Source organism: Vanrija albida (assembly GCF_041260175.1).
Source record: "Vanrija albida strain AlHP1 chromosome Unknown contig_6, whole genome shotgun sequence".
NCBI classification, from domain to species: domain Eukaryota; kingdom Fungi; phylum Basidiomycota; class Tremellomycetes; order Trichosporonales; family Trichosporonaceae; genus Vanrija; species Vanrija albida.
In genome coordinates this window covers 1,273,295-1,299,898 of record NW_027191425.1, presented here as the reverse complement: position 1 = coordinate 1,299,898, position 26,604 = coordinate 1,273,295, and the positions used below count along the sequence as shown (strand labels likewise).

Below are 26,604 nucleotides of genomic sequence, written 5' to 3'. Positions count from 1 at the left end.
GTGTGCGGCCGCTGCATAGCCAACGCTGCACGGACTGAGACGCATACCATGCTTTACTCGTCGTGCACGCCGCTTGCCGCGCCCCTCCCCCCCGCCGCCGCCCGCTACAGCCTAGCTCACCCACCCCAGCCCCAGGCCTTCTTAGTTCAGTGGCTAGAATTTTCCACTCGTAGCGCATCAGCTGCAATGGAAAGGTCACCCGTTCGATTCGGGTAGAAGGCAGATCGCGCAGGAGCGTGCGCTTTTGCTGGAGGGCCGCGGGGCATGGGACGAGCACGGCGGTGCGAGTGGCGCCGAGCCGCCAATGAGCTCCAACGCGTGCAGACCACGACCCGATGCATGATGCCGATCCAATGCTATGCCTACCAGCCTACTCCTACACTGCGCCTCGCCCTCCATTACGCCTGACACGCCGCCTCGACGTCCCGCACCTCCTTTGGCGCGGCGGCACTCAGCACCGCCGGCCCGTCCTTCGTACACGCCACCTCGTCCTCGATGCGGACGCCCAGCCCGTGGAATGCCTTGGGGAACGCCGCGTCGAAGGGGACGTACACCCCCGGCTCGATGGTAATCACGTTGCCCTCGCGCAGGACGGCGCTCCTATCCGCCGTCGGGCAGTCGTGCAGATCCGACCCGACGTGGTGGCTCAGGAAGTGCGGGTAGAGCTTGCGCTCGACGTCGCCGACCGTCAGGCGGAAGCCGATGTTCTTAAGCTCGGTGTTGAGGAGCGTGCAGCCTGGGTCTCGGTCAGGGGAGGGACAAGTGGGAGGCCACGGCGACTCACTCGCCCGGTGCAGCTCGTTCATTGACACGCCCTCGTCGAGCCGGACACGCTTGACGCACTCCTTCTGCACGTTCAGGACCGCCTGGTACAGGTCGCGTTGCGGATCGGTGAACTTGCCCGACACGGGGAAGGTGCGCGTAATGTCTGACGCGTACATGTGGCGCTCGCCGCCGGCGTCGATGAGCACGAGCTGGGGTCAGTTGACGGGGGGGCAACTCAACTCACGTCATTCTCGCCCAGCACACAGTCATTGCGCGTGTAGTGGATGACGAGGCTGTTGGCGCCCGACGCCACGACGGGCACGTACGCTGGCCGCTCGCTGCCGCCCAGCGCGCACGTATACTCAAAGTGCGCGGCGAGCGCGGCCTCGGTGCCTCCGGGCTTGGCGAAGCGCATGACCTCGCGGTGGGCCTTGGAGCTCATCTCGGCCGCGGCCTTCATGAGGCGCAGCTCGGCCGGGCTCTTGCGCACGCGGAGCGCCTGGATAGGCCGCTCGAGCGGCTTGGCGTGCTCCGACGCCAGCGCGGCAGCGAGGACGAGGTGGGGCGGGTCGCCGTCGGCAAAGCTGCTCCCCTGCGACTTTTCCGGCGAGAATAGCTTGAGCAGGGACGAGCGGCGGCGTGGTGGCGGCGGCGTGAACGGCTGGGACGACGCACTCGGCGACGGGCTGGGCGGCAGGCTGGCGTACACGTCGGGCCCGTTCAGAAAGTCGGGCAGCATGCCCCCGAGCTCGTGGTTCGCGAACGCCTCGTCCGCGCCAAAGATCTCCACTGCGCCTTCGACGCCCGTCCGCTCCCCCGCCCACAGCAGCTCGTGCCGCTCCCGAGGGGGCACGAACAGCGTCATCGTGTACCCACGCGGCGTGGACGGCCGGGACACGAGCACGAGCGTCGCGTCGGGCTCGTCAAACCCCGTGAGGTAGTAGAAGTCGGTCGCCTGCCTAAACTTGTAGCTGGGCGTCAGATCGGCCGCTAAGGACACTCACAAGATCTCTGCTCACGTCAGCCTGGTCCCACACGCCCCACGCCGCACTCACGCTGGGAAACGAGCCGCACCGTCGAGCCCATGCACACGACCACCGCGCCGGCCGGCAGGCTGTCCATGAGCCGCCGCCGCCGCTCCTCGTACTCCTGCGCCGTGATGCCGGGGGTGAGCTCGCGCGCTCGCACGAGGTGCGGGTGTGTTCCGGCCAGCGGCTGGCCGTACCGGGGCGGCTTGTTCGCGTCGCTGGTCGCCGTCGTGCCGTCCGTGTGGAACGTGCCCCGCGGCGGCAGGCTGCCATACCCGCGCGAGCTCGAGGCCAGAAGCGGCGCCGCTACCCGCTGCACCCTTGTCGCCTTTCTGACCGCCTCGAGTGTGCGCATGGTGCGTATGTTACAGTTGGAGCATGGCCATCTTGACTTTTCGGCATCCATCGCCCATCACATCGGCTCGGGAATGATCCGGGGCCCAACGCAGACCAGAGCCAGATTTGATCCCGCTTTCCGCCGTGCCACACGTCGATATTGCCGCGGACGGGCGTTTGCGGGTTCCGCCCAGCGACGACGGCCGAGATGCACGCAGGCAGAGCGCTCGCTGCCAGCGCCGAGTTCGACGTCGACAACAGTCCGTACACCACCATCCACCCCTCACCCCCATCCTCTTGTGAGCTCACCGACCCGCCGCACGCACGCACGACGTCCTAACGCCCGCCCAGCCTGCAAAATGTTCGGTCTCCGCGCCTGGCCCACTCCTGTGCGTTTGTCGCGGGTGTTACGAGTTGTCGACGAATGCTGACCATTGTGCTCGTTATTCTCGACACGCCTCGTCTACTCTCGCATTGATTCCCGCGCGCATCGATTGCCCCGTCCCCACGCACCGCCTCACGCTTGATCCGACGCCGTTCCAACCCCCCGTTGCATCTCCCATCGCGCCGGCCCCGCTCCGATATGACGCCCGGCTATTCTCCACTCGCGCGCATCACACTCACAGTTCCTCAAGCCCCTGGCTCCCTTCATCTTCGCCTCGGCTGTCACCTGGTTCGGTGTCAACGCGGCCCAGGACGCCGCCGTCGCCAGTGAGTTGGAACGCGGGTTGGCCATCGCGGAGTGGAGATCGGGGACGTGCGGGTGTGCGGTCGCGGGTTCGCGACTTGGACGTGGCTGGAGCAACTCGCCTTGTTCGCATCGTCACGATTCGGGTTGCGCGCCTGCCCTTCGCGCCCGCACACTGGCTCGTACTTCACTCCGCGCGCTGCAACCCAACCGCGAACTCGAGCCCCGCTGACATCCCAGCCCCCGAGGCCCTCAAGGACCCCAAGAACCCCTACGGTAAGTCACCACGCCTTCCCCCCGACACCTCGATCTTCAACGTGATCCACAAATGGAGCATGGTTCAATCAGACGTATCATGATCGAAACACGGCATCCATCGTCTTTCGGTCCTGTCTGAGCACGAGACGTCCCTCCCGCCTCGGCCGAGGGCCCCGCTGACCCCCACAGCTGCCTCGATCCTCAAGCAGCAGGCTCACTAAATGCTCTTAGCAGCGATAGAATGATGCAAGCGTAGAAATAGGCGGGCGGGGCGGGTGCGCTGGGCGTGGGTGGGGTGGGGCTTGTTTGTGGGGAATCGGAGGGTGGAAGGGGTTGACTACATATCTCGGGACGAGGCTGAGCGCCGGGCAATGCCGAGGCGCCGAGGCGTCTGGCGTCTGGCGTCTGGGCTGTGTGTCTGGTTCGCGCTTCTAGCTGCGCCTGCCCGGCCTACAGCTGTACTGGACATGATGGGAGGGGACGAGTCATGGGGCATGGGGCATGAGCTGCAGATCCAGCGTTTAAGCAGGAGGCGGGCGTGGACGTGGCGGGCGGGCGCGGCAAACTGCGGCAAGTATGCCAACCACGGCGCCTAGCAGCGGGATCTTGCAGCACGCTCTTGCATCGACGGTGCTGTCGAGCACTCGAACGCACGGGACAGAGCATGGCAGCGGGACAGCAGGTCGCATTTACGCGGGTTGTGACTCGCTGGCAGCAGGCGCGTGCCACGCGTCGGATGTTCCGATGACATCAACGGACGGCTCAAGCCAGACTGATCGGACATCGGCGGTTGTGACCTCTCTCATCGGATCACCGAGCCGCCGTCGACTCGTTCGTCCACTTAGTCAGAGTAGGCGCGGAAAACTCGACCCGGCTCATCGTATCGCACCACCAACCCCCTCCGCCATGCGCCTCCCCCTTTCCCTCCTCCGCGCGGCGCGCCCGCGCCCCCTGCCCACAGCGCGCCCCGTCCGCGCGCTCGCGACCACCGCGCCCCGGCACAACGCGGCGCGGCACGCCGCGGCGTCGAGCACGGCCAAGAAGCAGCTGCTGACGCTGGGCGAGATCGACCGGTTGTTGAAGCACATTGAGGGTGGGTGCGGCCGTGCTGGCTGGCGACGCTGGCTCGCTGGCCACGCTGGTTCGCTGACGCCAGCCGACCCCCCCAGGCGACTCGGGCGTGCAAAAGCCCCAGCCCATGCTCATGCGCGCGCACCCCGTGCCGTGGATGCAGAGCGACCTGTCGCCCGACCTGCGGCCCAGCGACGACCGGTGCGCCGAGGCCCCGCTCAACGCGTCCGAGGAAGAGGAGCTCCTCCGCCCCCGGCACATGAGCGAGAGCTACACGAGCTTCGACCTGCCGCTTGCGAGCGACCCGAAGCTGTACGACCGCTACGTCAACACGTCGGGCGGGTTCCGTGAGTGGCGTGCGCGGGGGAGCAGCGCGAGCTGCACTACCCCGTCACTCGGCGCGAGAAGGACGGCGTTGGCTGACCCCCAGGCATGGGTAAGCTCCTCGAGCACCTCGACTCGCTCGCCGGCGCCGTCTCGTACCGCCACTGCCTCCCGGCCAACATCTACGACGGCACATCCCCGGCCGAGAGCTTCCACCACGCCGCCAAGCGCGCCGGGCTCTACCTCGCCACGGCGAGCGCCGACCGTTTGGACATGTTTGGGCGCCTCAACCACCAGAACGTGCGGTGAGTCGTGTGGTTGTCGCTCCGTGGCGGAGGAGACGGCCGGCGGGGTTATGTCGCGCCGATCCTCCGCGCGACCGCGTCATGCGCAGGCCGTGTGCGCAGGCCGTGTGCGCAGACCGTGTGCGCTGGCCAGTGGTTGCCGCCGCGGCAGTAGTCAGGCGCGGTTTGTCACCCCGCGCCGTCACCCCCCGCGCCGTCACCCCGCGTACATCATCACTAACCCCCCAGTGACCTCAAGTTCTCCGGCTTCGTCACCTGGACCGGCTCGTCGTCGATGGAGGTGTTCGTCAAGATGGAGGGCACGCGGCCCAGCGAGCCGGGCAAGAGCGAGACGCTCATGCTCGGCAGATTCGCCATGGTGTGCCGCGACGCCGTGACGCACAAGGCGCGCCGTGTGCCCCCTCTGATCGTCGAGACGCCGGAGGAGAAGCTGCTCTGGGACTTTGGGCAGGAGCACAAGGACTCGCGCGTGGCCTTCTCCCAGGCCGCGCTCGACAAGAAGCCCCCGTCCAAGGAGGAGGCGGCTGAGGTGCACACGCTCATGATGGAAGTCGCCAAGAACAACAAGGAGTTGAACGGCGAGAAGATTGTGCAGATGCGGGATACAGAGGTGGGTTGCGGAAGGTGGCAGCCACTGACAGCCCAGATCGAATCCGTCCAGCTCATGTTCCCTCAGGACCGCAACTTGCATGGCAAGGTGTTTGGTGGTATCCTGATGCGCATGGCTTTGTGAGTTGCCGTCGCACGCGCCCGCTGACATACCCCAGCGAGCTCTGCTTCACCAACGCCGCCATCTTCGCCCACGAGCCCATGCACTTCTTGTCCCTTGACCAGATCACGTTCCGCCTGCCGGTGCCTATCGGTGCGGTGCTCCGCCTGACGTCCAAGGTGATCAAGACGACACCGCCGCTCGACGGGCCTGATGGCGAGGCCAGGGCGCACATTCGCGTCCGCGCAGAGGTTGAGGAGGTGGAGACGGGGGTGAGTTGGTTGAAAGAAACCGGTGCCCGCAGCCGCTCACACCACAGCTCCGCCGCGAGACCAACACATTCTACTTCACCATGGCCAAGAACGACCGCAAGCCCATCGGGCGCACCGTCGTGCCAAACACGTACAAGGAGGCGATGGAGTACCTCGAGGGCGACCGCCGTCTCGACATTGGCGAGCAGGTCCGCAAGCTGTACCGCGCCGGCGGCCTCGAGGGCAATGAGGGCAAGTGAAGTTAGGCGTTGTCCGTCGAGTCACCCGCGCTGCACGTAGGCACTGGCGCGGCAAACAATGTACAACATGTATGCAGTTGGCAGCAGTGAGGTACGGATTGCGGTGTCCTCCAGCCGGCCAGGGCCAGGGGTGGTCGGCGGAAGCTTGCCGTTGTGCCGTCATGGTGTGTGTCTGGTCTTTGTCGGGACGCGATGGAGGAATGCGCCGTGGGTGTAATGTGCTGCCGCATTCCAGAGAGGCGTGGGTGTGGGATGCATGCAAGTGGGTCCCGTGAGCATAGAGCAGTAGTAGGTTGTGCTGGCATAGTCGCGGCGGGCCACAGTGCCACCCAGTCAGTCCTGGTCGTGCCTAGACTTGCCGGGCCCACCCCACCTAACCACCGCCGGCACGTCGCCCTCGTCCGCCCACCCGCCCGTCCGCCGCCCGTCGCCGCCGCCGCCGCGCGTGTCCCGTCCTTCCTCGTCTTGCCTTTCGTTCGCATCTCGACAACAGCTCCATCACAACAATCACTCGACTCTCACCATCACACTCACTCACCCCTTCGCATCACTGCAACACACCAGCACGTCTGCTCCCCTCGGCGCACCCCAGCGCGCCGCCGCACCACGCCCCAGCCAGCGTCATCGCCGCGTGTCGACGCGCACGACACACTCCACCCACACACACGACCGACTTAGTCACCCACGCGCGCTACGCACCACGGCGCAACTGCATCGCGTCGTTCACCTGCGCCTGCGCAACACTGAACGCGCGCCGCACACACGCGCCTCTACCGTGCTAGTCGCGCCGCCTCGCGACCCGAAGCCATTGTTCAAATCGAATCCAACTCCCGCCGCCGCGCCACCGGCCCGTCTATTCGCCCCATTGCCCCCTCGGCCGTCGCGACTGCTCGCTCGCCATCTCGACGCCGACGACAGCTTGACTCATCCCGACATCGTTGCAACGCCCTACCCCCTCCTCCACCCACTGCGCGTAGCCCCCGGACACTTGACTCGACATGATGGAGACGACCACGAGATCACCGCTCACCACGCCCATACTCGAGTGGGATGAGTCGATCGTGAGCCAGTACTTTGCCGGCCTGCACCTCTCTTACAAGGAGGATGCGATCTATGGTGAGTGACGGGTGGCGGGGGATGTGCAAGCTTCGAGATAGCTGACCGAGCAGAACACGGCATCACGGGCGACGTCCTTTGCCATCTGGACATGGCCGGGCTCCTCGAATTTGGCATACCTTCCATTGGCCACAGGCTCCAGGTCCTCCGCGGCGTGTTCGAGCTCAAGAAGGAGCAGGGCGTTGACATGGAGGAGGACGACTGGCGGCCGCAGGGTGAGTGCGGCGTGATGCCCGCGCCGTCGTCGCGGTCGTGTTCGCGGCTGACTCGTCACAGAGGATGTCACCTTAGAAGCAAGTCAGACACAAATGAAGATCGAGCAGATGTGGAACCTCATCCAGGATCAACGTGCGTTTGGTCGACGAGCACCGCTGACTGTCTAGAGGAACGACTGCACATGCTAGAGTCGGAGCACAACCGCCTGCGAAAGGCGATTACCAAGTACGGTATTCCCCTTGAACAGGACAACCCTACCCCCTCTATCCGTGCCGAGGATGTCAACGGAACGCCCCATACAGCGATACCCTACACTTTCGACTCGCCGAGGGAACTGAACGGCCCCCACTCGGCCATCCCGAAGCTAGTCCACATGTCGACGCTCACGCCGAGGCCGGGGAACAAGGGATTCGTCCCTCCCCTACCATTGCCCGAAGTGAGACCCGGCCTCCTCAGAGCAAACTCTGACGTCGTCAAGCCCATAAGCAAGATCCCTTCTAGTCCTACACCCCCGACCGAGGTGATCAAGCCGACACCGACACGGCCGGCCAAGTCCAAGGACGTCACGATGTCTGCCGAGGGGGCTGCCAAGAGCTTCCGAGTTACGATGGAGGACCCTTGCTGGCGTGTGCTGCCAGCCGCACTGAAAAAGTACAAGATCAACGACGACTGGAGGGTTTACGCGCTGTTCATCTGCTACGCCAACACTGGTGGGTGCAAAGTTTTGGGCGTGCACTGACAACAGAACGATGCCTGAGCTATGACGAGAAGCCATTGCTTCTGTTCCAGAAGCTCAAGGACAACGGTCAGCGGCCAGTGTTCATGCTGCGTCATATCCGTGATATCAAGTCGCCGATCGCTGTGGCCCAGCAGAAGCAGGCCACAAAGCTGGGATTACCGCCCAACCAGACGACCAAAAACTTGCTGCCGACGATCGAGTCCACGGCTGGATCGCCAACCACGCCAGCTGGAAACGGCACCGCGAGAGCAGCACCGGCCAACGGCGACCAGCCCAGCGGAAGAACACCAAACGCAGGAACTTTCCCCGAGCTTCCATCACCGGGCATGCGGGACAAGGACGAGGTGCCACAAGACACACAACCCGGAACGGTGGTCGACAGAGAAGGCAACGTACACTCGGTCACATACGCCCTCTCCATCTACCCGTACATTGCCGACAGAACCGACGAGTTTGACGTTGCTGTGTGAGTGGAGCACACGGTGCTGTGAGACGTCGACTGACGATTGCAGCGGCGCCACGTTCGTCGTCATGCAGAAGGCCAAGGGGTGGTGGTTTGTCCAGAAGGACCCCGAGGGCGCCGGCAAGATTGTGTCGGACCCGCTGCGCGCAGCATGGGTGCCCGCAGGCTGTCTTCTGGAGATGAGCGCGCCGGTGCAGTCGGTCTCGCCACGGTCACCGGGCCGCTTTCCGGGACGCGCTCCAATTCGGCCGTCGTCGATCATGTCGTCTTCGTACCCTGGCGTTGTCCTCATGGACTATGTGGCCAAGGACGAGAACGAGCTCTCGCTCAAGGAGGGGCAGAAGATCCGGGTGTACAAGAAGTACTGCCACTGGAGCTACAGCATCATGGAGGAGACGGGCGAGCGCGGCTGGGCGCCCGCGTGGTTCATCGGCAAGTTGTCAGGCGACAAGGCCGTCGAGGGAATCACGTCGCCCGTGCCGCGCGAGCGGGGGAACGGGAATGGCGACACACCACTGGCGACAACACCGGCGTTGGGATCGGCAGCACCGAGCGCGGCGACAGCGACAGCCGTGTCGCCGGTGGCCGAGGTGCACGAGGAGAAGTGAGAAGCGAGGATTATGAACATTATGAGTTACGCGGTAGCAGTATGTATGAGATCTTGAGTGCGGGGGGGCGGCACAGTGGGCGAGAGGTGCCACCGCCCACCATACGGCCTCGGACCGGTTCGAGGGGCCTCGGCGCCTCGGCGCCACACGACCTCGCACCTCGCACCAGGGCGACCGCGCAAACCAAAAACACCTGCCGCTCGCTCGCACTCGCACGCGCTCACGAACCACAGGCCAGCTGCTGCCTTCTACCCGAATCGAACGGGTGACCTTTCCATAGCAGACCATACTAGTGGAAAATTCTAGCCACTGAACTAAGAAGGCCGACGGGGGGGTGGTGGGGGTGGGGCTTTGAGCGCGGCGAGAGCAGCGCCGATCCGCCACGCCACGAGCGTGTGCCGCGCGTGTGTACGCCTGCGCGCCTGCGCCCGTGCGTACGCGTGTACGTGGCGACGTGCGTGCCAGATACACATGGCGGCAGCACGCCCGAGCGAGCTGTCGAGGTCGCTGGGCGACAGGCACCACGAACGCCACACCCCACACGACCACCACTCCGTGCCACCCCACCGCCCAAACGTACATTACATGTCGCATAATACACAACCCAGGCCCCCCTACACCCGCCGCGCGCGGATCACCAGCACGTTCATCTCGCCCGTGACCAGGCGGCGGAGGGGCACCCGGAGGTTCTTGTACACTGCGCGGAGGACGCCGGAGTGGGCGGTGATGCTGACGTCTGGGCACGGGTCAGCGCTGCAAGTGGCGTCCACTTACATGTGTCTTCCGCGCCGCACTCGTCAAACACGATGGCGAGCCCCTCGCCCGCGCGGCGCACCATCTCGTCCTCGGTCTCGCGGCCGCGCACGCTCGCCGGCTGCCACACGACGTCGGCGTCGGGCATGTCGGGCGGGTACGTGAACGACGGGAAGAGGGCGGCCAGCTCGTGCCGTGGCAGGCGCTTGTCGCACTCGTGGACGTGGAGGTGTTCGCGCAGTTGCTTGTCGGCGTCAGTTGGGGCCTGCGCCGCGCTGCGCCGGCACACCCACCTCGACCACTTCGCCCGGCACGCCGTGCCCCATGTCGGCCTCGCGCTTGGCCTTGAACCGCCACCCCCACTCGAGGCCGCACGTCTCGCCCGGCCTTCGGAGCGGGCTCACGAAGAAGCGCGAGGGGAGGGGCATGCCTGCCGCGGCCTCGGCCTCGAATATGCCGCCCAGCCGCACCGCCTGCCCCACGCCCACTGGCGTCAGGTTCGGGTCCGTGATCGGGTACTTGAGCTGCACCTGGTCGTCAGCGGCGCCGTTGCACAGGCAGCACCCACCGCGTCGCCGTCTGGCTCGCCATACTTCTTCCACAGGACGTTGTGCTCGGCCTCGCCGTGCCGTGCCGTGTAGAGGACTTTGACGACCTCGCCGTCGGCTGCGGCGGCGCGCTTGAGCTCTGCGCGAGCGTCAGCGAGTGGGCGGGTGGGTGGGCGGGCGGGCGACTGGCGCGGCGAGCGGCGCGAGCGCAGGCACAGAAGGGAGCGCCGCACGGGCTCGGCGCACGCCCCGTCGCACGCCCCGTCGCCGTGCACACTCACCATCGACGGCGGCCGCGAACGCCGCCCACGTCTCGAAGCGCGGGTTGAGCCCGAAACGGTTTGTGATCTGGGCAGTGTGAGCCGTAGGCCGGGGATGGGGGCTGCCGAGCACCGCACGCCCGCTCGCTGCTCGGCGCTCGGCGCTCGGCGCACCGCACGCCGCACTCACATCCCGCTCCCACTCGGTCGGCACAAAGAACCCGGGCACCAGCTCGAAGCGGTACGCGCCCTCGGGCGGCGTGCAAGGGTCCCAGCGGGACAAGCGGGAATTTGTCATGCCGTCGAGGTGGTGGTGGCGCCGAGATAAGAGATGAGTTGATGATGAGCCTTGGCGATGGAGAGATGTGTGGTTGTGGTGGCCGGTCGGTCGCTCGACTGACTCGCTCGCTCGTTCGCGGCTACCCGCCCGCCCCTCCGGACCGGCGCGACTCAGTTCACCTGGCGTCCAAATCCGCCGGCTTCGGACGGGGTCCCCGGCCACAAACTCCCTGACACACTGCAGCTGATACGCTCGTCGGCCTTGATCGGACGAGCAGCGCAGTCAGTGCAGCACAGTGCAGCATGATTACTCTCCCGATGCATGCGTTGTACAACATGGAATCTCACTCGCGACGACGACTACCATCACTCTCCCATCTCACGCTCTCTCTAGCCGAGGATCATAGCCGGCACGCGGCACACACCAACGTAACCGGGCCACGCGGGGCCTCTGGTTCCGCCAGTTCCACATGCCTCGGCAACCACAACACGCCAACAACCTCACTTCCTCTTCATCTGGTTGGCAAAGCGGTTGAACTTGCGGTTGTCGCGCTGGATGCGCGAGACATGCTTCATGTCCTCGGCATTGTGCTGCACGCGCGACTCGGGCGCAATCGTGTATTGGATGTCCTGGAGGGTCAGTGGTGAAGACATTACTCGGGGTCGGCCACCACTTACGTTGGACCGCGGCAAGCTGGCACCCTTGCGCGTCTCGTTCTCGGCCAGAGCAGCGCGCACATCGAAGCGGCGCGGCTTGCTCGACGGCTTGGACGCGCGCTGGCGCTGCCTCGGCGTCTCGTCGTCCTCGTCCATGTCAACGTCGCCGTCCTCGTTGCCAGCCTGGTTCTCGCGCTCGTCGCCGGCGTGCGCAACATACTTGCTGCGGTAGTCGGCGGGGCGCTTGATGATTGGGCGCGACCACGTCTGGACCAGCGCGTCGGCCTGGCGCGTGATCGAAGGCGTGACTCGCTTCGTCTTGGTGTAGAACAGGACGATGGGGCCGAGCTGCGCCTCGCGGATGTTGGCCGTGTCGAGGTCCATCTGAATTGTCAGCGTTGCGCGCATATCACATTCCCGCTTCCTCCTCACCTTGGGAAGCACCTCGAAGATGGCGTTCTGGATACCGACAGCAGGCAGCGAGCGGTCGGGCAATGGCTCCAGCCACACCTTGACCGCCTTGAGCACCTCGTTGTCGATGATGGACGACCAGAGAGTGGTGCTGGGGCGTCAGCTGGGGTGACTCGGTGGAGTAAGCTAAACGCACTTCTGAAGAGCGTTCACAACCTCATCCAACATCGCCAGCTTGCTCGTAGCAGGCAGCTTGTTCTCATTCGCCTTCGTGTCCCTCTCTGCTGCCAAGAGCATGCGATCACGCAGGCGAATGCAAATTTCGTCGTGGTACGAGTCGACAATCTGTCCATGTCAGCGGGGAACATCCACAGTAACTACCCCACCACACTCACGTCGACATCGTCGCCCGTCTTCTTCTTCCGCCTAACCACGCGGTTCTTCTTGCCAATGTTCTCTATCCTCTCCTCGAGCTCGAGACGTCGCCTCGTAGCCTCGTCCAGAACCGGCTCGTCCTCGTCGTCTTCGCCGTTGGCCTCCTCGCGGGCGCGACGCTCCTTGCGCTTGTTCTTGCGCCGCCTCCGCTCCTCGTCGTCGGCGACAGGCGTGTCGTCGTCGTCGTCGCCACCTTCCTGCTCCTCGCCGCCAGCACCCGTCCCACGGTTCTTCTTGAACGACGGGATGCGCCCCGCCGAGGTAGCAGTCGCAGGCTGGTAGGTGTCGTTCTCGTTCTCGTCATCGTTGCCTGCCTCGGCCTCGCCGTCCGCCGCCTGGGTCTTGCGGCCACGGCGACCTCCGTCGTCCTCGTCGTCTGAAATGTCCGACAGGTCGGATCCGCCGCCACCGAAGACGTCGTTGTAGAGCGTTTCGCCGACTGGGGCAGCTGCTGGTGATCCAGCATCCTCAGCCGCGGGCTCTGCTGCATCCTCAACCGCGGGGGCCTCGGCGGTGGGAGACGAAGGGGCGACGGCCTCGGCGTCATCGATGGCCTCGTGCGGAGGCGATGCGACTGGGGATGCGGACATGGTTGCCGTTGTTTGAAGATGAACAAGAAGTTGTAAAGTCGAGGAACAACACGAGAAGTTGAACTTGGATGCAAGCGTCACTGTCCACTGCCAGGCTTTTATCTCCGTGTGTGGCAGAGCGAGATCCTAATGGGCTATTAGCGGAGTCAAATTGGTTATTACAAAGTTGATTGTGCCTCCGCGTGGGTCGTCGTGGGTCGGCGTGGAGTGAGCCGTCGTCGCGGGCCGGCGGCAGGGCTGGGCTGGGCCACTGCTGCCTGCACCGGCGCGGACGTACGATTCGTCGTGCTGCGACCGACGGTCCTGACGCCGTCCCTCTCGGCCCTGCCTGCATACACCGCGACCCCACACCATCGACAACCCCCTCTATCCCCTTTCAGAACACATCCGGGGCTCTCTCTCTCACTCATCTCCTCTCCAGTCTCGTCACAAAACCCAGCTCCAAAGCCAGCAAGAACCTACAAAGCAGGCATCAAAACTACTCGAGACCGCGCTCCATCCTACCTACTCGCCGCTCCAGTACACCATGGGCATTCTCGACTACCTCATCCTGGGTAAGCGAGCATACCACGTCCCACTTGGCACGCGCTGACAGACGCGACAGGCTTGACCCACCCCGTGAGCCCAGACCTTCGCATTGACTGCAGCCGATTTCTGACACACCGCAGGGAGAGCTCCGCGCCATGGTCGGCTACAAGGTGTGGAGGGACCACCGCGACATCACCGACCCCAAGGACTTTGAGGCCACAGGATACGACCGCGAGACGATGAAGCGGTCGTGGGACTTCCTTGACCAGACCAGCCGCAGTTTCGCCATGGTCATCAAGGAGCTTGAGGGCGAGCTGGCGCGTGTGGTGAGTCGCGTCGCGTCCCATGGACACTCACACCCAGGTCGCGCTCTTCTACCTCGTGCTCCGCGCGCTCGACACGGTCGAGGACGACATGTCGATCCCCAACGACGTCAAGCTGCCGCTCCTCCGCTCGTTCCACGAAAAGCTCTTCGAGGCCGGCTGGACCTTCAACGGCAGCGGCCCCAACGAAAAGGACCGTGCGGTCCTCGTCGAGTTTGACGTGATCCAAAAGGAGTTTAGCCTCTTGGATCCCAAGTACCAGACCGTCATCGCCGACATTACGCGCAAGATGGGCAACGGCATGGCCGACTTTGCCGCCCTCGCCACGCCCGAGCTCCCCGTCGCCGAGGTCAACTCGATTGCCGACTACGACCTGTACTGCCACTACGTGGCTGGTCTTGTCGGCGAGGGCCTGTCGGGTCTCTTCTCGTCATCAGGCAAGGAGCGCTCGTTCCTTGCCCAGCAGCTCACCCTGTCCAACTCGATGGGCCTGCTGCTGCAGAAGACCAACATCTACCGTGACATCAAGGAGGATGTCGACGAGGGCCGTGGTTTCTGGCCCCGCGCCATCTGGGGCAAGTACGGCTTCAACAACATGAAAGAAATTGTCGACCCCACCCGCGAGCGCGAGGCGCAGTGGGCGGCCAACGAGATGGTCCTCGACGCGCTCCGTCACGCCACCGACGCGCTCGACTACCTCACCCTCCTCAAGAACCAGTCCGTGTTCAACTTTGTTGCCATTCCCGCCGTCATGGCCATGGCGACCCTCGAGACGTGCTTCATGAACCCCCTCATCTTCAAGCAGAACGTCAAGATCCGCAAGGGCCAGGCGGTTCAGATCATCCTGCGCAGCACAAACCCCCGCGACGTCGCGTACATGTTCCGCGATTACGCCAAGGCGATTCACGCCAAGATTCCAAAGGACGAGCCCAACGCGCTCCGCTTCTCGATTGCCCTTGCCCGCATCGAGCAGTGGACCGAGCACCACTACCCGTCCTTCCTCGTCATCCAGCCCGGCGCCGGTGGCGGCCCCGCCCAGACTGCCATCGACCAGACTGGCGGCGACGCCCGTGCCGCCCTCTACCTTGGCATTGTTGAGAAGGCCAAGAAGAAGGCTGAGACCGAGCGGAGGGAAAAGTTCCTCGACGACCTGCGCCAGCGCGGTGTCCTCCCACCAAAGGACGCGTCAGCAGAGGAGATTATCGCCCATGACAAGGCGCTGCAGGCCAAGGCCGACGAGCAGGCCAAGGACGACTTCCCTTGGATCCCTCTCGTGTTGATCGTTCTTGGTATCCTTGCCATCTTTGGCGGTGTCTTCTTCGCCTTGGTATGGTTTGTCGGCAAGTATGCGGACGTAAGTGGAGTGGTATTGTTGTATTAGGACGAAGCTGACACACCTTAGAACGAGTAAAGTAGTGCAGAGTATTTCTTGGCGTAATGATGCGTGGTGTCGCGGCACCGTAGCTGTGAAGCGGGGTTTGGCAGGGTCATACGGACATGTATGTTAGTTGACGCGGACGGCGGTGCCTCGACGCGCCTGACTTTGGCGCGGTGCACCCACCTGGTTCATATTAACCAACTTCGCCACGCCTTCCTCGTCTTCCTTCTCCACTCCACTCACCTGTCCATACTCTACCCCTGTGACTACTCTACTCATACCAGTCCTCTAGCTTGTCCCCCAGCAGGCCACCATGACCGCCAGCGCGTGGGGGCACCATCCGTCCCCTGCCCCTCCCCATGTCCCACCCAATCCTAGTCACCCCACCGCCCCGCTCGGCCCCTTCAACTTCACGTACGCGCCCAGCGCCGGCGCCGACCCCGTCACCCTCCGCGGGGTTATCACGCCGCTGTCGGCCCCGCTCCCCGCGTACCTTGCGCAGAACGAGCACGCCGGCCAGCCCCTGCGCACCTTCATCTACGCCGACTTTGTCCAGCGTCAGGCGGACCCAGTGCCGCTGCCGGTGTGTACGTGTGTCCATTTCCCTAGCGGTGGCCAACAGGCCGCGGTGCACTCGGTGCCTGTGTTCCGTGTCGACGTTCCCCAAGCAGCTCCAGCCGGGCCAGCGTCGACTCCTGGTGGCGTGTTGTCGGACCTTCCCCAGCCCGCCGCGCCCACCACCCCAGCGGATCCTCCTCCCAGCGTGCCCAGTCACCCCGATCCTCCTGGTAGGGCCTCAACCGGGATACAGACCGACCCCGCCGGGCCTGCTCGTCCCAAGGCGTCAATCCTGCAGCCGCCCGAGCGCCCGCCTCGGCGTAGGGTCGTCTCGAAGAACGCCTCAGCCAACCCTGCGACACCCGCCCGTGAGGCCAATCCCAAGCCCGCCGCCGACACGAGTGAACCTACGCACGACTATGATCGTCGCCTCGAAGACGTGGGCTCGACGCCCCATCACACACCAAAGGCAAGACGCTCACGCCCCCTCCCTGCCCCTCCTGTGCCACCCCTCCCTCCTCTCAACCCTCCAAAGTCACTTCACCTAGGTTCGACCGCTGCTTCGAGCCTAAGTGGTAGTCCTCTTGTCTCTCCACCACTCAAAGACTCGCTCGTCAAGGACAAAGGGAAAGCCAAAGTGGTCGAGCCCATTCTCATCTCTCAAGACCGCACTTGGCCTCGCGCGCGATTCGGACCGCGGCCACCTGTTCCCGCGACGCCCTTCCCCCTCACCCTTGACACCGGCGGCATCCAGTCAAACACGGCTCGCCCGTCGTCGAGCCAGCGCTCGTCCCTTCCCGAAGCGTGGACAAACGGGAGTGAGCGGCCTTCGGTTGAGTCGAAGTCGCGCGATGTCAGCGACTGGCGTCTTGCCATGGGGTAGGTAAACGACGGGGAGCTCCGCTGACCAGACAAGAGCGCCGCCGCAAGGGGTTGATTGGGCAGAGCTGTCTCCCACCGAGGTATCGGAAAGCTCAGTAAGGACCAGCGTGCCTAGAACCCTCAAGAGCGTCAAGTCTCTGCGCAAACTTGCCTCACGCCGCCAGCCTAGCCCTGCTGGTTTACGCGAGGCTCCCTCGACAAAGTCTTCGGCACTTGAAGACCTTTCGTTTGCTCCACCGGGTAGCCCTCATACCCAGATTTCAGTGTAAGCTGAACTCTTCTGCGTGGGCAGTGTATCTTACCAGGTCAGCTTAACGCCTCGTCAAGAAGATGTGCCGAGCGATGGCCACCACCCTGATCGGTCGCGAGCCTCGTCCCACGGATTTATGATGTCTCCTCGCCCTCGAGACGCACAGTTTCAGACGTTTATGGCTGCCTCTTCACCGCGCGCAGCCACCGTTAGCTCTGGGGCTTTGTCAGAGCTCGCAAGGCTGCTTTCCCTTCAAGAGCAATCCATGGAGGTTACGCTGGGCATTGGTCGCAACATCTCAAGCACACTGCGTGACTATCTTTCGACTCCTTCGGTTTGTTCAACCGGGCGCAGACCTTATCTGACGGACACAGACCAACGAAGAGGGTTCAACCCGCCCGCCCACATCCCATTCCGAGGCGGCCATGATATCCCGCCCCGCATCCCGTCTCACTTTGGAGGACTCGCGGGCAAATACACTCGTGCCGCCGCCTTCCATTACTTCTACACCAACGGCGATCGAGACGGGGACCCGTGAGGGAACGCCAATGCGTGAGGATACGCCTATTCGCGAAGAGACACCTCCGCAAGAAGATACGCCTCTTGCGGATATCAGCATGCAGGCCGACATCATCCATCAATACCGCCTCCCTCTCTCCGACATGCCACTGCAAGCCGGCCGGAGACAGAGCGAGCTACTGCGAAGCTGCGACAACATCGACGATCACAGCCTCTCTAGCCTGTCGTCCTCCACATCGTCCGCTGGAGTCACAAACGCCGCATCGTCCGCGGGAACCACAAACTCTCTTTCCAATAGCACGGTCCGCACCGTTCAGGCCACCACGTCGCCAGCCTTCACGGCTGAGCATGCCCTAATCATTGTGGCGACGGAGACCCCGACGCGGTCGGGTAACATGCCCCGCACTCCGCCCCCGTTCTTCGGATCGCCACATGCTGGGAGCATGATTTCCCCCTGTTCCCCCCTTTCCTCGCCTCCTTCATTCGCCAGGGATGCGGAAGATGACGACTGGCCGGATGACAACAGCTCATTGAGCACCATCTACGAGGAGAGCGAGATGACTGGGAGTGCGAGCATGGGGCATCTACTCGCCGATGCCCTCCCCATCCCCGTGCGTCCTCAGTTACCCGAGAGTGACAGTGGAAGTAGTGAAAGTACTCTGTAGCGCTGTGTGCAGTGCAGTTTGTTCTTGTTGTTGTTGCAGACAATACATGCGGAGAAGAATGCAACAGTTACGTGTTGGCGCCAGCTTCTCTGGCTTGGCGGGGAATGTGTGCGACTCTTAAGGCATTGTAGGGGAGCTTGGCTGTCGTTGTGCGGTTCTGGTGTCATAGTTCCCCCGAATGACAAGAACAATAGCCTTCTGTCTGCGAGTGCCCCGCCCCGCCAACTGCGGCTGATAGCAAAAATGATGTGAAAATGCAGTTTAATCGCAGCCTTGGGTCTCTTGGCAAGCATCCACCGCCACACTGATAAGAGGTCGTTCGGATGTTGTCGGCGTTATGGCCGTGGCGCAGGGAGGGGACCTCCACTTTTCACGTCCGCTGCACGACTACCGGATCTGCCCGTTGCTTGAACCGGACGGTGGTCAGTTGGGACAAACGTGCAATGGAGCGTGTGTGTGACAAGCCACGAGCATCCTACAACACAACACGCACACAATGGCACATGCATGAGCCGCCATCAACAATGAGACGCGGAATGCTGACAATCAAAAGGCTCTCGCCCCCTCCGCCCCACATGCCCCGCGCAATGCACCCACGCGGCTGATTAAAATGCGATTGCGTGTCATTGTCCTGGACATCACGTGACCACCTTCCCACGGTGGACTATCGTTTGCAGGGTGTCACGACTGGCTCTCGCTGCTGCTTTCACCCACCTCTGTCCGAACAGCACCCCGTCCCCCCCGCTCATCGTCTCCACCACCACCAACTCCGTCATCCGCCCAGCTACATCAACCACAGCCTCACAGCGGTTCATGGCCCACGCCTAGCGCCTCCATCTCACCCCCTGCACATTTTCATAGCTCCCCAGCGCCGCAGAACAGCTCCCCACTGCCCCAAACCTCTCCCACCCACCCACCCCACCCCACCTCACCGGCCATGTCCAACCCTCCGCAATCCGGCTCGGGCGGCGGATCATGGACGAACCGCGATCCCGGGTACAGACCGCTCAATGTGCGCGACGCGCTGAGCTATCTCGATCAGGTCAAGGTGCGTTGTTGTTACCGGCGGGCGGGCGGCGGCGGCGGCGGAGGCCGGCCGGAAGACCGCCCGCCCAGCGTAGACCCCAGCCAGGCAGCGCTGACCACTCCTCCACCCGCAGATCCAATTCGCCGATCAACCAGAAGTGTACAACCGCTTTCTTGACGTGATGAAAGAGTTCAAGGGCCAGGTGTGAGTAGTCTGGAGCGTCCTTTGGGTGGATGTGGGACGGGGGGAAGGGCGAAAACAATATGGGCTCAAAGACTGACCCCACGGTAGCATCGACACGCCAGGCGTCATCGACCGCGTCTCGACCCTCTTCAGAGGTCATCCATCCCTCATCCAAGGCTTCAACACCTTCCTGCCACCCGGCTACAGAATCGAATGCTACGGCCCAGAGGGCGACCCCCAGGGGATGATCACCGTCACGACGCCCACGGGCACCGTCAGCCAGGTGCCGGGCGGCCTCGCCGCGGCCATTGATCAGCGTGAACGCGAGTCGCAGCGCGAGCAGGCTCTTGCTTCTGAACCTCCCGCGTCGGCTGCCCCCTACTCGCAGCCACCACCTCCTGCCCCCTATCCCGCAGCTCGTGCTGCTCCTCCTGCTCCCGCCCAGTCTGCCCAGCCCCCAGCTCGTGCTGCCGCTCCCCCACCCAACGTCAACATGCCACCCCAGCATGCAGCCGCCCCCTCAGGCCCATCGACCCCTGGCGCAGCCCAGTTCCTCGCCAGCGGCGGCCTCGCCCACCAGGGACAGCAGCCCCAGGCCCAGCAGCAGGCTGGCGGCGCGCGCGCACCCATCCTCGAGTTCAACCACGCCATCTCGTTCGTCAACAAGATCAAGAACAGGTTCAACTCGGAGCCCGAGACGTACAAGAATTTCCTTGAGATCCTTCAGACGTACCAGCGTGACCAGAAGATTGAGGAGGTGAGTTGGAGTATCAGCAGCGACGTGGCTGACCGCGTTAGGTGTATGAGCAGGTGATCGACCTCTTCAAGCATGCGCCCGACCTCCTCGCCGAGTTCAAGCAGTTCTTACCCGAGAGCGGTGGCTTCGGCCTTGGCAACTTTATGCAGGCCGCGTCGAGCACCCAGACGCAGACGGCCGGCCAGAAGCGCAAGGATGCAAAGGAGCCCGCCCAGGCCAAGAAGCGCCGCGCTGGACCAGACGGCAAGGCTGCGCAGCAGAAGGTGAGTCACTGGGAGCACACACCCGGGTCCATGTGCTGACATGTGTGTAGAAGAAGGCCGACAGCCCTGTGGAGGAGGAGGCGGCCCCGGCGAACAGTACGCCCCCGCAGACCCTCGCGTCCCCCGACGAGGTTGCCTTCTTCGACAAGGTCAAGAAGTTTATTGACGACAAGGTCACGTACCACGAGTTCCTCAAGCTCATCAACCTGTTCACCCAGGACATGATCGACGCAAAGGTGCTCCTCGAGCGTGCAAAGGAGTTCATCGGCGACTCTGGCGACGTCTGGACAACGTTCAAACGCATTGTCGGCATCGACGACCTCGGCAGTGTCGGCCGCGCCACGACCGCTCAGAGCGGCTACGGCTTTGGCGGCATGATCAACATTGACAACCAGACGTCGGAGAACACGCCCATGCTCGACCGTGTCAAGCCCGACCTGTCTGGCCCCAAGGTCAAGACCTCGGGTCCTTCCTACCGCAAGCTCCCGCAGTCCGAGATCAACCTCAACTGCACTGGCCGTGACGCCATGTGCTGGGAGGTCCTCAACGACGAGTGGGTCTCGCACCCCACGTGGGCCGCCGAGGACGCTGCTCCCTTCCTTGCCCACCGCAAGAACGCCTACGAGGAGGCTCTCCACAAGTCGGAGGAGGAGCGTCACGAGTACGACTTCCACATCGAGGCCAATCTGCGCACGATTGCTCTACTTGAGCCTCTGAACAACAAGATCCAGACCATGGACCCCGAGGAGCGTTCCCACTTCAACCTCAAGGCCGGTCTTGGTGGTCACAGCAGGTCCATTTACCAGCGCATCATCAAGAAGGTCTATGGCAAGGAGCTCGGCCCTGACATTATCCGTGCTCTCCACGAGAACCCCGTCACTGCCCTTCCCATTGTCCTGGACCGTCTCAAGGCCAAGGACGAGGAGTGGAAGAAGGCCCAGCGCGAGTGGAACCGTGTCTGGCGCGAGCAGGACGCCAAGAACTTCTACAAGGCCCTTGACCACCAGGGCGTCGTGTTCAAGGCTGCGGACAAGAAGACGCTTGCCGCCAAGAGCTTGATTGCCGAGATTGAGTCACGCCGCAGGGAGCAGGCCAACGCTCGCAACGCCCTGCTTCGCCCTCGCAACTCGCCTCGCGCCCGCTTCCAGTTCCAGTTCGAGTTCAAGGACGTCGAGGTTCTCAAGGACTCGCTCAAGCTCATCTTTGGTTACCTCGACCGTGTGCCCAACATGAACGCACAGGACAAGGAGCGCATCGAGACTCAGATTCGCGAGTTTGTGCCCCTCTTCTTCATGTTCGACAAGGACGCATTCGATGCAGAGTTTGGAGACGCCGAGCATGGCTCTGATGAGTCGGACGGCGACTCGGACGGTGACGCCAGCATGGCCGGCGACGATGACGACTCGAGCGCTACTACCAAGAAGAAGAAGGCCGAGCCTTCGCTTCGCAAGCAGCTGCTCAAGGCTGCCGGCGACAAGGACGGCCTCAAGCAGCGCGACAGCACGTCGACCCCGGGTCCTGACGACGGTGGCGACTCTGCATTGGACACGCCTGACCGCGCCGAGACGCCCATCCCTACCCCTGCCGACCCCGCCGCGGTCGCCGAGGCTGTGGCCAAGGACAAGATCGACGCCGAGACTTCGGAGCAGACCTGGGTCCAGCTCGACACGTCGGACGAGTCGGCAGCCTCGGACGCTCCCGACGTCCCTGCGACCAAGCCCACCCGTGCTGGCAACTTCTTTGCCAACAACCACTACTACGTGTTCATCCGCCTCCTCCAGATCCTCTACTCGCGTCTTGTGCTCTGCAAGACCATTGCCGCGCAGCTTGCGGCCGAGAGGAAACAGCCCATCAACCCTGTTGCCATCCGCCTGGGTCTTGCCGAGCCAGCCACGGCCAACTTTGGCATTGAGGCTGGAGACAACCCTTCAGTTCACTACTATGACCACCTGCTCGCGCTCGCCGAGAGACTGTTTGACAGTGACATCGACCCTCCTACCTACGAGGAGACGCTCCGACTCATGTTCGGCAACAAGGCCTACACCATGTTCACCGTCGACCGTGTTGTCAGCGCCATCTGCAAGCAGGCCCAGACCATCCTCGGCGACATGAAGAGCCAAGAGCTCCTCAGCTTACTGCAGCGTGACCGGGCACCGGAGAAGACGACCACCCGCCAGCAGATTGCCTACCGCATGAACGCCGAGGGCGTGCTCGGCCCCGACGAGAATCTGTACAGAATCGAATACGTACGTCGAGGTGGTAATTCAGGAGTACTCAAGCTGACAAACACAGATCCCCCGCACCGAGACTGTCGCGGTTCAGCTGCTCGCCCGCGAGGACTTGACAATGGACGACCCCGAGACTGCAGAGCAGAAGTGGCGCCAGTACATCGACAGCTACGCCTTGACACATCCCACCGAGGGTCTCCCCCACCGCGTCGAGCAGCCGTTCCTGAGCCGCACGCTCGGCGAGTTCTCGGAAGAGCAGGGCCCCGAGCTGTTCGAGACGCACAGCGGTCTGCAGTTCCGCGTCGCGTTGGGCAACTACCATATCTTCTACCAGCCCGGTACCGAGGACTACTTCCACCGCGCCAGGCCACAGGGCGAGGAGGACGAGCTCGACGTTCAGGAGAGCAAATTCTTTTCCGCAGCCAAGCAGCGCCTCGAGGACTGGATCAACAAGCCCGCCGAGGGCGACGAGGAGGAGGCGCAGGACGCCGCCGTCGACGCCGAGCCAGCGGCAACCTCCGAGGCAGCCGACGGCACAAGTACCGCCGCTGCACCCGCCGCTACCACTGCTGAATAGATGTTGGTTGTTATCCATTTCTAGCACTGGCGAGTGCCGTGTCGATACGTCGTTGTTGTATTAGTCTTGCGGCGCAACAGCCCAGCACAGATACCCCAGTTTCCGTCCCTTTTATAGCCAGATGGACATATGTCATGAGTGGTGGCACCGAACGAGAGTACCAAAGTGGATATGCCTATAAAGTGTGCGTTCGCGTAAACCCCCTCTATACTAAAAACAATCACCACAAGGATGCGTTGTAGACATACAAACAGCGCCGGGACCGGCCCGCCACGCCCTGCGCCTAGTCGATGGTGAGGCGATGCTGCTGCCGTGCGTTGAGGTCAGACTGGCCAAACTTTGCGTTTGCTGCAGGCTGAGGCTCGAGCACAATGTTTTCGCGGACGTTGTCCTTCGTCTTGTTGCGAGCTGCGAGTGGTGTTAGAGCAAATGAAAGGGGCTGAGGGGCACGCTGGCACTCACCAGCCTCCTTGAGACCCTTGCCAAAGTTGCGCCAGACAATGATGCCGAACACGAGGCAGAGGATGATCATGGCGATGGATAAGGCGGTGAAGACGGACAGACTCCACGTGAGGCGGTAGTACTTGGACACTGTTCTGCCAGTTTCCGAGTCGGTGACCGTTGCCTTGTCCGTGAAGACGCGGACAAGCTTGAAGACAAAGTAGGCGAGGCCGCCAACGAGACCAATGTCGAATGTTGCCTGTGTGTGTGAGCGGGGGCGCGATGTAAAGCTTGTCATGCTTACCATGAGCCAAGAAATCTCCCATCTCGCGGCAATGACGCCCATGATGAGCCACACAAGCGAGAGCGGGAGCATGACCCAGGTGAGGATGTACTCTGGGTCCGTCTTGTTGAGGACCAGGAAGATGAACTGGATGCCAAAGCCCGCAAAGAAGAAGAAGGAGAAGCACACGAGGCACTCAAAGATCTGGTACTCGCGGTAGTAGCGGCGAATGCGGAGGTCGGCGCCGAGGAAGCGGTAGATTCTCCAACCGAACTCGCGCCAGATGAGGTACGTGAGGACGATGATGGTGAACTCTGCTAAGGCGATGAGTGCAATGACGACGCTGGTGAGGGCGTTGAGGGGGAGTGTTAAGAGCGCTCGGGTGTCGGACGAGTCGGTGCTTGTTGTCTTCTCGCCGAGCAGCTTGCGCACTTCGGCCATCTGGAGGTGTTAGCTGGTGCCACTACGAGCGAGTGCTAGCTCACCTCGATGACTGCGTAGATGAGAAGCAGTGCACCAAAGATGGCCAATGCAATGATCTGGATGGTATTCCGAGTGCGGATGGCGTACACGGTCAAGCCGACCTGGACGACGCTGGGTCGTCAGCTTTGGTCGCGCGGCTCGGGTTCCACTCACTGGGCGATACCAAACACGGTGATGTACACAGGCAAGCGCTCGCACTGCTTGTCACCAGAGTCGCAGTCCATTTGGCGATCGTAGCGCCAAAAGATGTTGGCCTGGATCGCAATGTTGATGATGGCCTCGAGGAAGACGACAAGGACGAGCAACCGACAGGGCACCGAGTCTGGGATGATCCGGTCGAGCCAGACGGAGAAGGCCCAGCGCTGGCGCTTTGGTGGAGCGGCTGCCTGGGGTGGGGGGAAGGCGGCGGCCGCCTTCTCCCCACCGAGGCCGTGCGCCTTCTCCTCGTCATCGTCGGCCAGCACGGACGGGCTCTGATGGTATGGCGAGCCCGGCTCATGGTACGGCGAGCCCGCGAGCGACCCAGCACCGGGGGGCAACGGGCTCAAGCCGGGCGAGAGCACAGACGTCGCGCTTGGCGATTGAGGCTGGACGAGCGGGTGGAAGTTCTGGTTCCCGCTTGGCTGGCGTTTGACCTTTGGCACGAGTGGGGTGAATGCTGCGCCGCCTGATGGCGAGCGGGCGATATGCGTGCTCGATGCCGAGGGCGAGATGGTTTGGAACGAGCTTGGCGGCGCGGCCGAGCTCGAGGGCGAGGGGGCTGCCGGCTCGCCCCTCAGCGGCGTGAACGCATGGCTCTTTGGCGCTCTCGACGAGGTCGGAGACCGTTCAGGTAGCGGCCTGTTGAGCCGCAGCTCTCCAGGTCGCGCATCGCTGAACCCAGGTGCGCTCCGAGGAGGGTACGTGGGGTGCTGCGGTACATAGTTTTCTTCAGACGGCGGGCCCGAGCGTCCGCCTGCGTGCGGCTCGTCTGGCGACGCCTGTTGCCGTGTCAGCACTGCTGGGACCGAACCATCCGCTGCAGCAGGCGTAGGAGCGCTTACACTGGCTGCGACTGGACGCACTGGAAGGGGTTGAGGGCCTGGTCCGAGCAGGCCGTGGCCGGCGGCGAGTGGTGGGTCGTGCATCGCGAGTGTGCTGGCGGGGACGGTTGCCAGCGGCGGTACGCGTGGGAGGGGACGGATGTGGGCCGAGTAGCCTTGGTTGGAGGGAGACCTGCTCGGTCCAGCGGCGGCCGAGGGCCCTACGCGCGCCATTGGTGATGTTGCGCTACGCTGTGGGGACACTGGTGATGTTGCGCCGTCGCCGTAGTCGATGTAGTCTGAGATTGTGAACCGGTGGTCCGACTCGTCGATTGGTGATTGTGCCATTGTGAGATGGGCCGCCGTTGGGCGGGCGTGATGGCGAGGGCGAGGGGGGGGATGGGGTGATGGGAGGGCGGTGGAGAGGCGAGGCGCGTGATCGTGTGTCTTGCTTGGCAAGTGGGCTGGGTGGTTGAAAGAGAGTCAATGCGGAGGCGCGGCGAGAGGGAAGGCGAAGGCGACGAGGGAAGGCGAGGGAAGGAGGAGCGAGGTGGTGCGTGGTGCGTGAGGTTGGGTGGAGGTTGTCGGTGTAGCAGCACGAGCTGATTGTGCGCCGTCTGTCGGTCGTTTGTTGCCACCCCTTTGAGGGCGGGCGGACAAAGGCGGCGGCGGCGTCGGGGTGTCGACGGCGACGAGGAGGACGAGGAGGACGAGGAGGAAGCAGGAGAAGGAAGACTTGGGCCAGCCAAGCGTAGAGTGGTTGAGGGCGAGTAGAGTTGACAGAGATCTGTGCGCTGTGCTGTCAATGTCCCAGTCTGTCGGGCAACGGCGTGGCCCGAAGCAGCCAAGTAGAGAGGGAAGGCCAAAGGTCAAAGGGCGGTGCGGTGCGTGCTGCATGGTCCATTGTCAGGTGGGTGGCGTTTGGGCCGGCGAGCGCGTGCGGTGAGGTGCGGCGGGCAGCGCGGCTGCTGCGACAAACGGGCGGCGCACGCGTCTTGCCGTCTTGGCTCTACTGGGCGACCACCCCTGAGACCCCGACCCGCTCGACCCGGCCTGTGCGGAATCTAGTCAGGGTACAGGAACATGCGGTGCCTGGGCCCCCCAAACCACAACCGCCGCTCACCCCTGCGCGCAACATGTGGCGCGTGGGTGGGTGTCTGCTGGGTG

The 26,604-nt window shown here is 63.5% G+C and overlaps 10 protein-coding genes and 2 non-coding genes across 12 annotated transcripts; 7 read left to right on the top strand and 5 right to left on the bottom strand.

Annotated features, from left to right (window-relative positions):
- Positions 1-135: 135 nt before the first annotated feature.
- Positions 136-222, top strand: Q8F55_007873. Its single transcript has one exon. It is a non-coding gene; the product is annotated as a tRNA-Thr (tRNA).
- Positions 223-398: 176 nt separating this feature from the next.
- ICP55 (aminopeptidase) lies at positions 399-2,148 on the bottom strand (the record flags this gene model as incomplete). The annotated part of the gene is made up of 4 exons (XM_069356287.1): positions 399-736; positions 785-974; positions 1,010-1,736; positions 1,817-2,148. The coding sequence occupies 4 exons, from the start codon at positions 2,146-2,148 to the stop codon at positions 399-401; spliced, it is 1,587 nt and encodes a 528-aa protein (XP_069206128.1).
- A 189-nt stretch (positions 2,149-2,337) lies between these two features.
- ATP18 (atp18 subunit J of the mitochondrial F1F0 ATP synthase) lies at positions 2,338-3,296 on the top strand (the record flags this gene model as incomplete). The annotated part of the gene is made up of 5 exons (XM_069356286.1): positions 2,338-2,428; positions 2,481-2,518; positions 2,756-2,840; positions 3,058-3,093; positions 3,265-3,296. The coding sequence occupies 5 exons, from the start codon at positions 2,338-2,340 to the stop codon at positions 3,294-3,296; spliced, it is 282 nt and encodes a 93-aa protein (XP_069206127.1).
- Positions 3,297-3,981: 685 nt separating this feature from the next.
- Q8F55_007870 (uncharacterized protein) lies at positions 3,982-5,995 on the top strand (the record flags this gene model as incomplete). Its single annotated transcript, XM_069356285.1, has 7 exons — positions 3,982-4,168; positions 4,245-4,493; positions 4,577-4,775; positions 5,004-5,385; positions 5,422-5,504; positions 5,543-5,756; positions 5,804-5,995. The coding sequence occupies 7 exons, from the start codon at positions 3,982-3,984 to the stop codon at positions 5,993-5,995; spliced, it is 1,506 nt and encodes a 501-aa protein (XP_069206126.1).
- Positions 5,996-6,993: 998 nt separating this feature from the next.
- On the top strand, positions 6,994-9,137 carry Q8F55_007869 (uncharacterized protein; the record flags this gene model as incomplete). Its single annotated transcript, XM_069356284.1, has 6 exons — positions 6,994-7,111; positions 7,165-7,326; positions 7,388-7,459; positions 7,495-8,037; positions 8,073-8,532; positions 8,579-9,137. 6 exons carry the CDS (start codon positions 6,994-6,996, stop codon positions 9,135-9,137), a joined length of 1,914 nt encoding a protein of 637 aa, XP_069206125.1.
- A 242-nt stretch (positions 9,138-9,379) lies between these two features.
- Positions 9,380-9,461, bottom strand: Q8F55_007868. Its single transcript has one exon. It is a non-coding gene; the product is annotated as a tRNA-Thr (tRNA).
- Positions 9,462-9,751: 290 nt separating this feature from the next.
- Q8F55_007867 (uncharacterized protein) lies at positions 9,752-10,996 on the bottom strand (the record flags this gene model as incomplete). The annotated part of the gene is made up of 6 exons (XM_069356283.1): positions 9,752-9,873; positions 9,912-10,134; positions 10,184-10,420; positions 10,459-10,577; positions 10,720-10,786; positions 10,889-10,996. The coding sequence occupies 6 exons, from the start codon at positions 10,994-10,996 to the stop codon at positions 9,752-9,754; spliced, it is 876 nt and encodes a 291-aa protein (XP_069206124.1).
- Positions 10,997-11,478: 482 nt separating this feature from the next.
- Positions 11,479-13,070, bottom strand: IWS1 (Transcription factor iws1; the record flags this gene model as incomplete). Its single annotated transcript, XM_069356282.1, has 5 exons — positions 11,479-11,607; positions 11,656-12,018; positions 12,067-12,196; positions 12,242-12,390; positions 12,441-13,070. 5 exons carry the CDS (start codon positions 13,068-13,070, stop codon positions 11,479-11,481), a joined length of 1,401 nt encoding a protein of 466 aa, XP_069206123.1.
- Positions 13,071-13,753: 683 nt separating this feature from the next.
- ERG9 (bifunctional farnesyl-diphosphate farnesyltransferase/squalene synthase) lies at positions 13,754-15,332 on the top strand (the record flags this gene model as incomplete). The annotated part of the gene is made up of 3 exons (XM_069356281.1): positions 13,754-13,924; positions 13,962-15,275; positions 15,324-15,332. 3 exons carry the CDS (start codon positions 13,754-13,756, stop codon positions 15,330-15,332), a joined length of 1,494 nt encoding a protein of 497 aa, XP_069206122.1.
- Positions 15,333-15,612: 280 nt separating this feature from the next.
- Positions 15,613-16,740, top strand: Q8F55_007864 (uncharacterized protein; the record flags this gene model as incomplete). The annotated part of the gene is made up of 1 exon (XM_069356280.1): positions 15,613-16,740. One exon carries the CDS (start codon positions 15,613-15,615, stop codon positions 16,738-16,740), a length of 1,128 nt encoding a protein of 375 aa, XP_069206121.1.
- A 2,370-nt stretch (positions 16,741-19,110) lies between these two features.
- Q8F55_007863 (uncharacterized protein) lies at positions 19,111-23,208 on the top strand (the record flags this gene model as incomplete). The annotated part of the gene is made up of 6 exons (XM_069356279.1): positions 19,111-19,221; positions 19,334-19,404; positions 19,492-20,140; positions 20,182-20,403; positions 20,454-22,649; positions 22,696-23,208. 6 exons carry the CDS (start codon positions 19,111-19,113, stop codon positions 23,206-23,208), a joined length of 3,762 nt encoding a protein of 1,253 aa, XP_069206120.1.
- A 283-nt stretch (positions 23,209-23,491) lies between these two features.
- Positions 23,492-25,785, bottom strand: Q8F55_007862 (uncharacterized protein; the record flags this gene model as incomplete). Its single annotated transcript, XM_069356278.1, has 6 exons — positions 23,492-23,616; positions 23,671-23,908; positions 23,954-24,373; positions 24,418-24,526; positions 24,569-25,395; positions 25,480-25,785. The coding sequence occupies 6 exons, from the start codon at positions 25,783-25,785 to the stop codon at positions 23,492-23,494; spliced, it is 2,025 nt and encodes a 674-aa protein (XP_069206119.1).
- Positions 25,786-26,604: the final 819 nt, after the last annotated feature.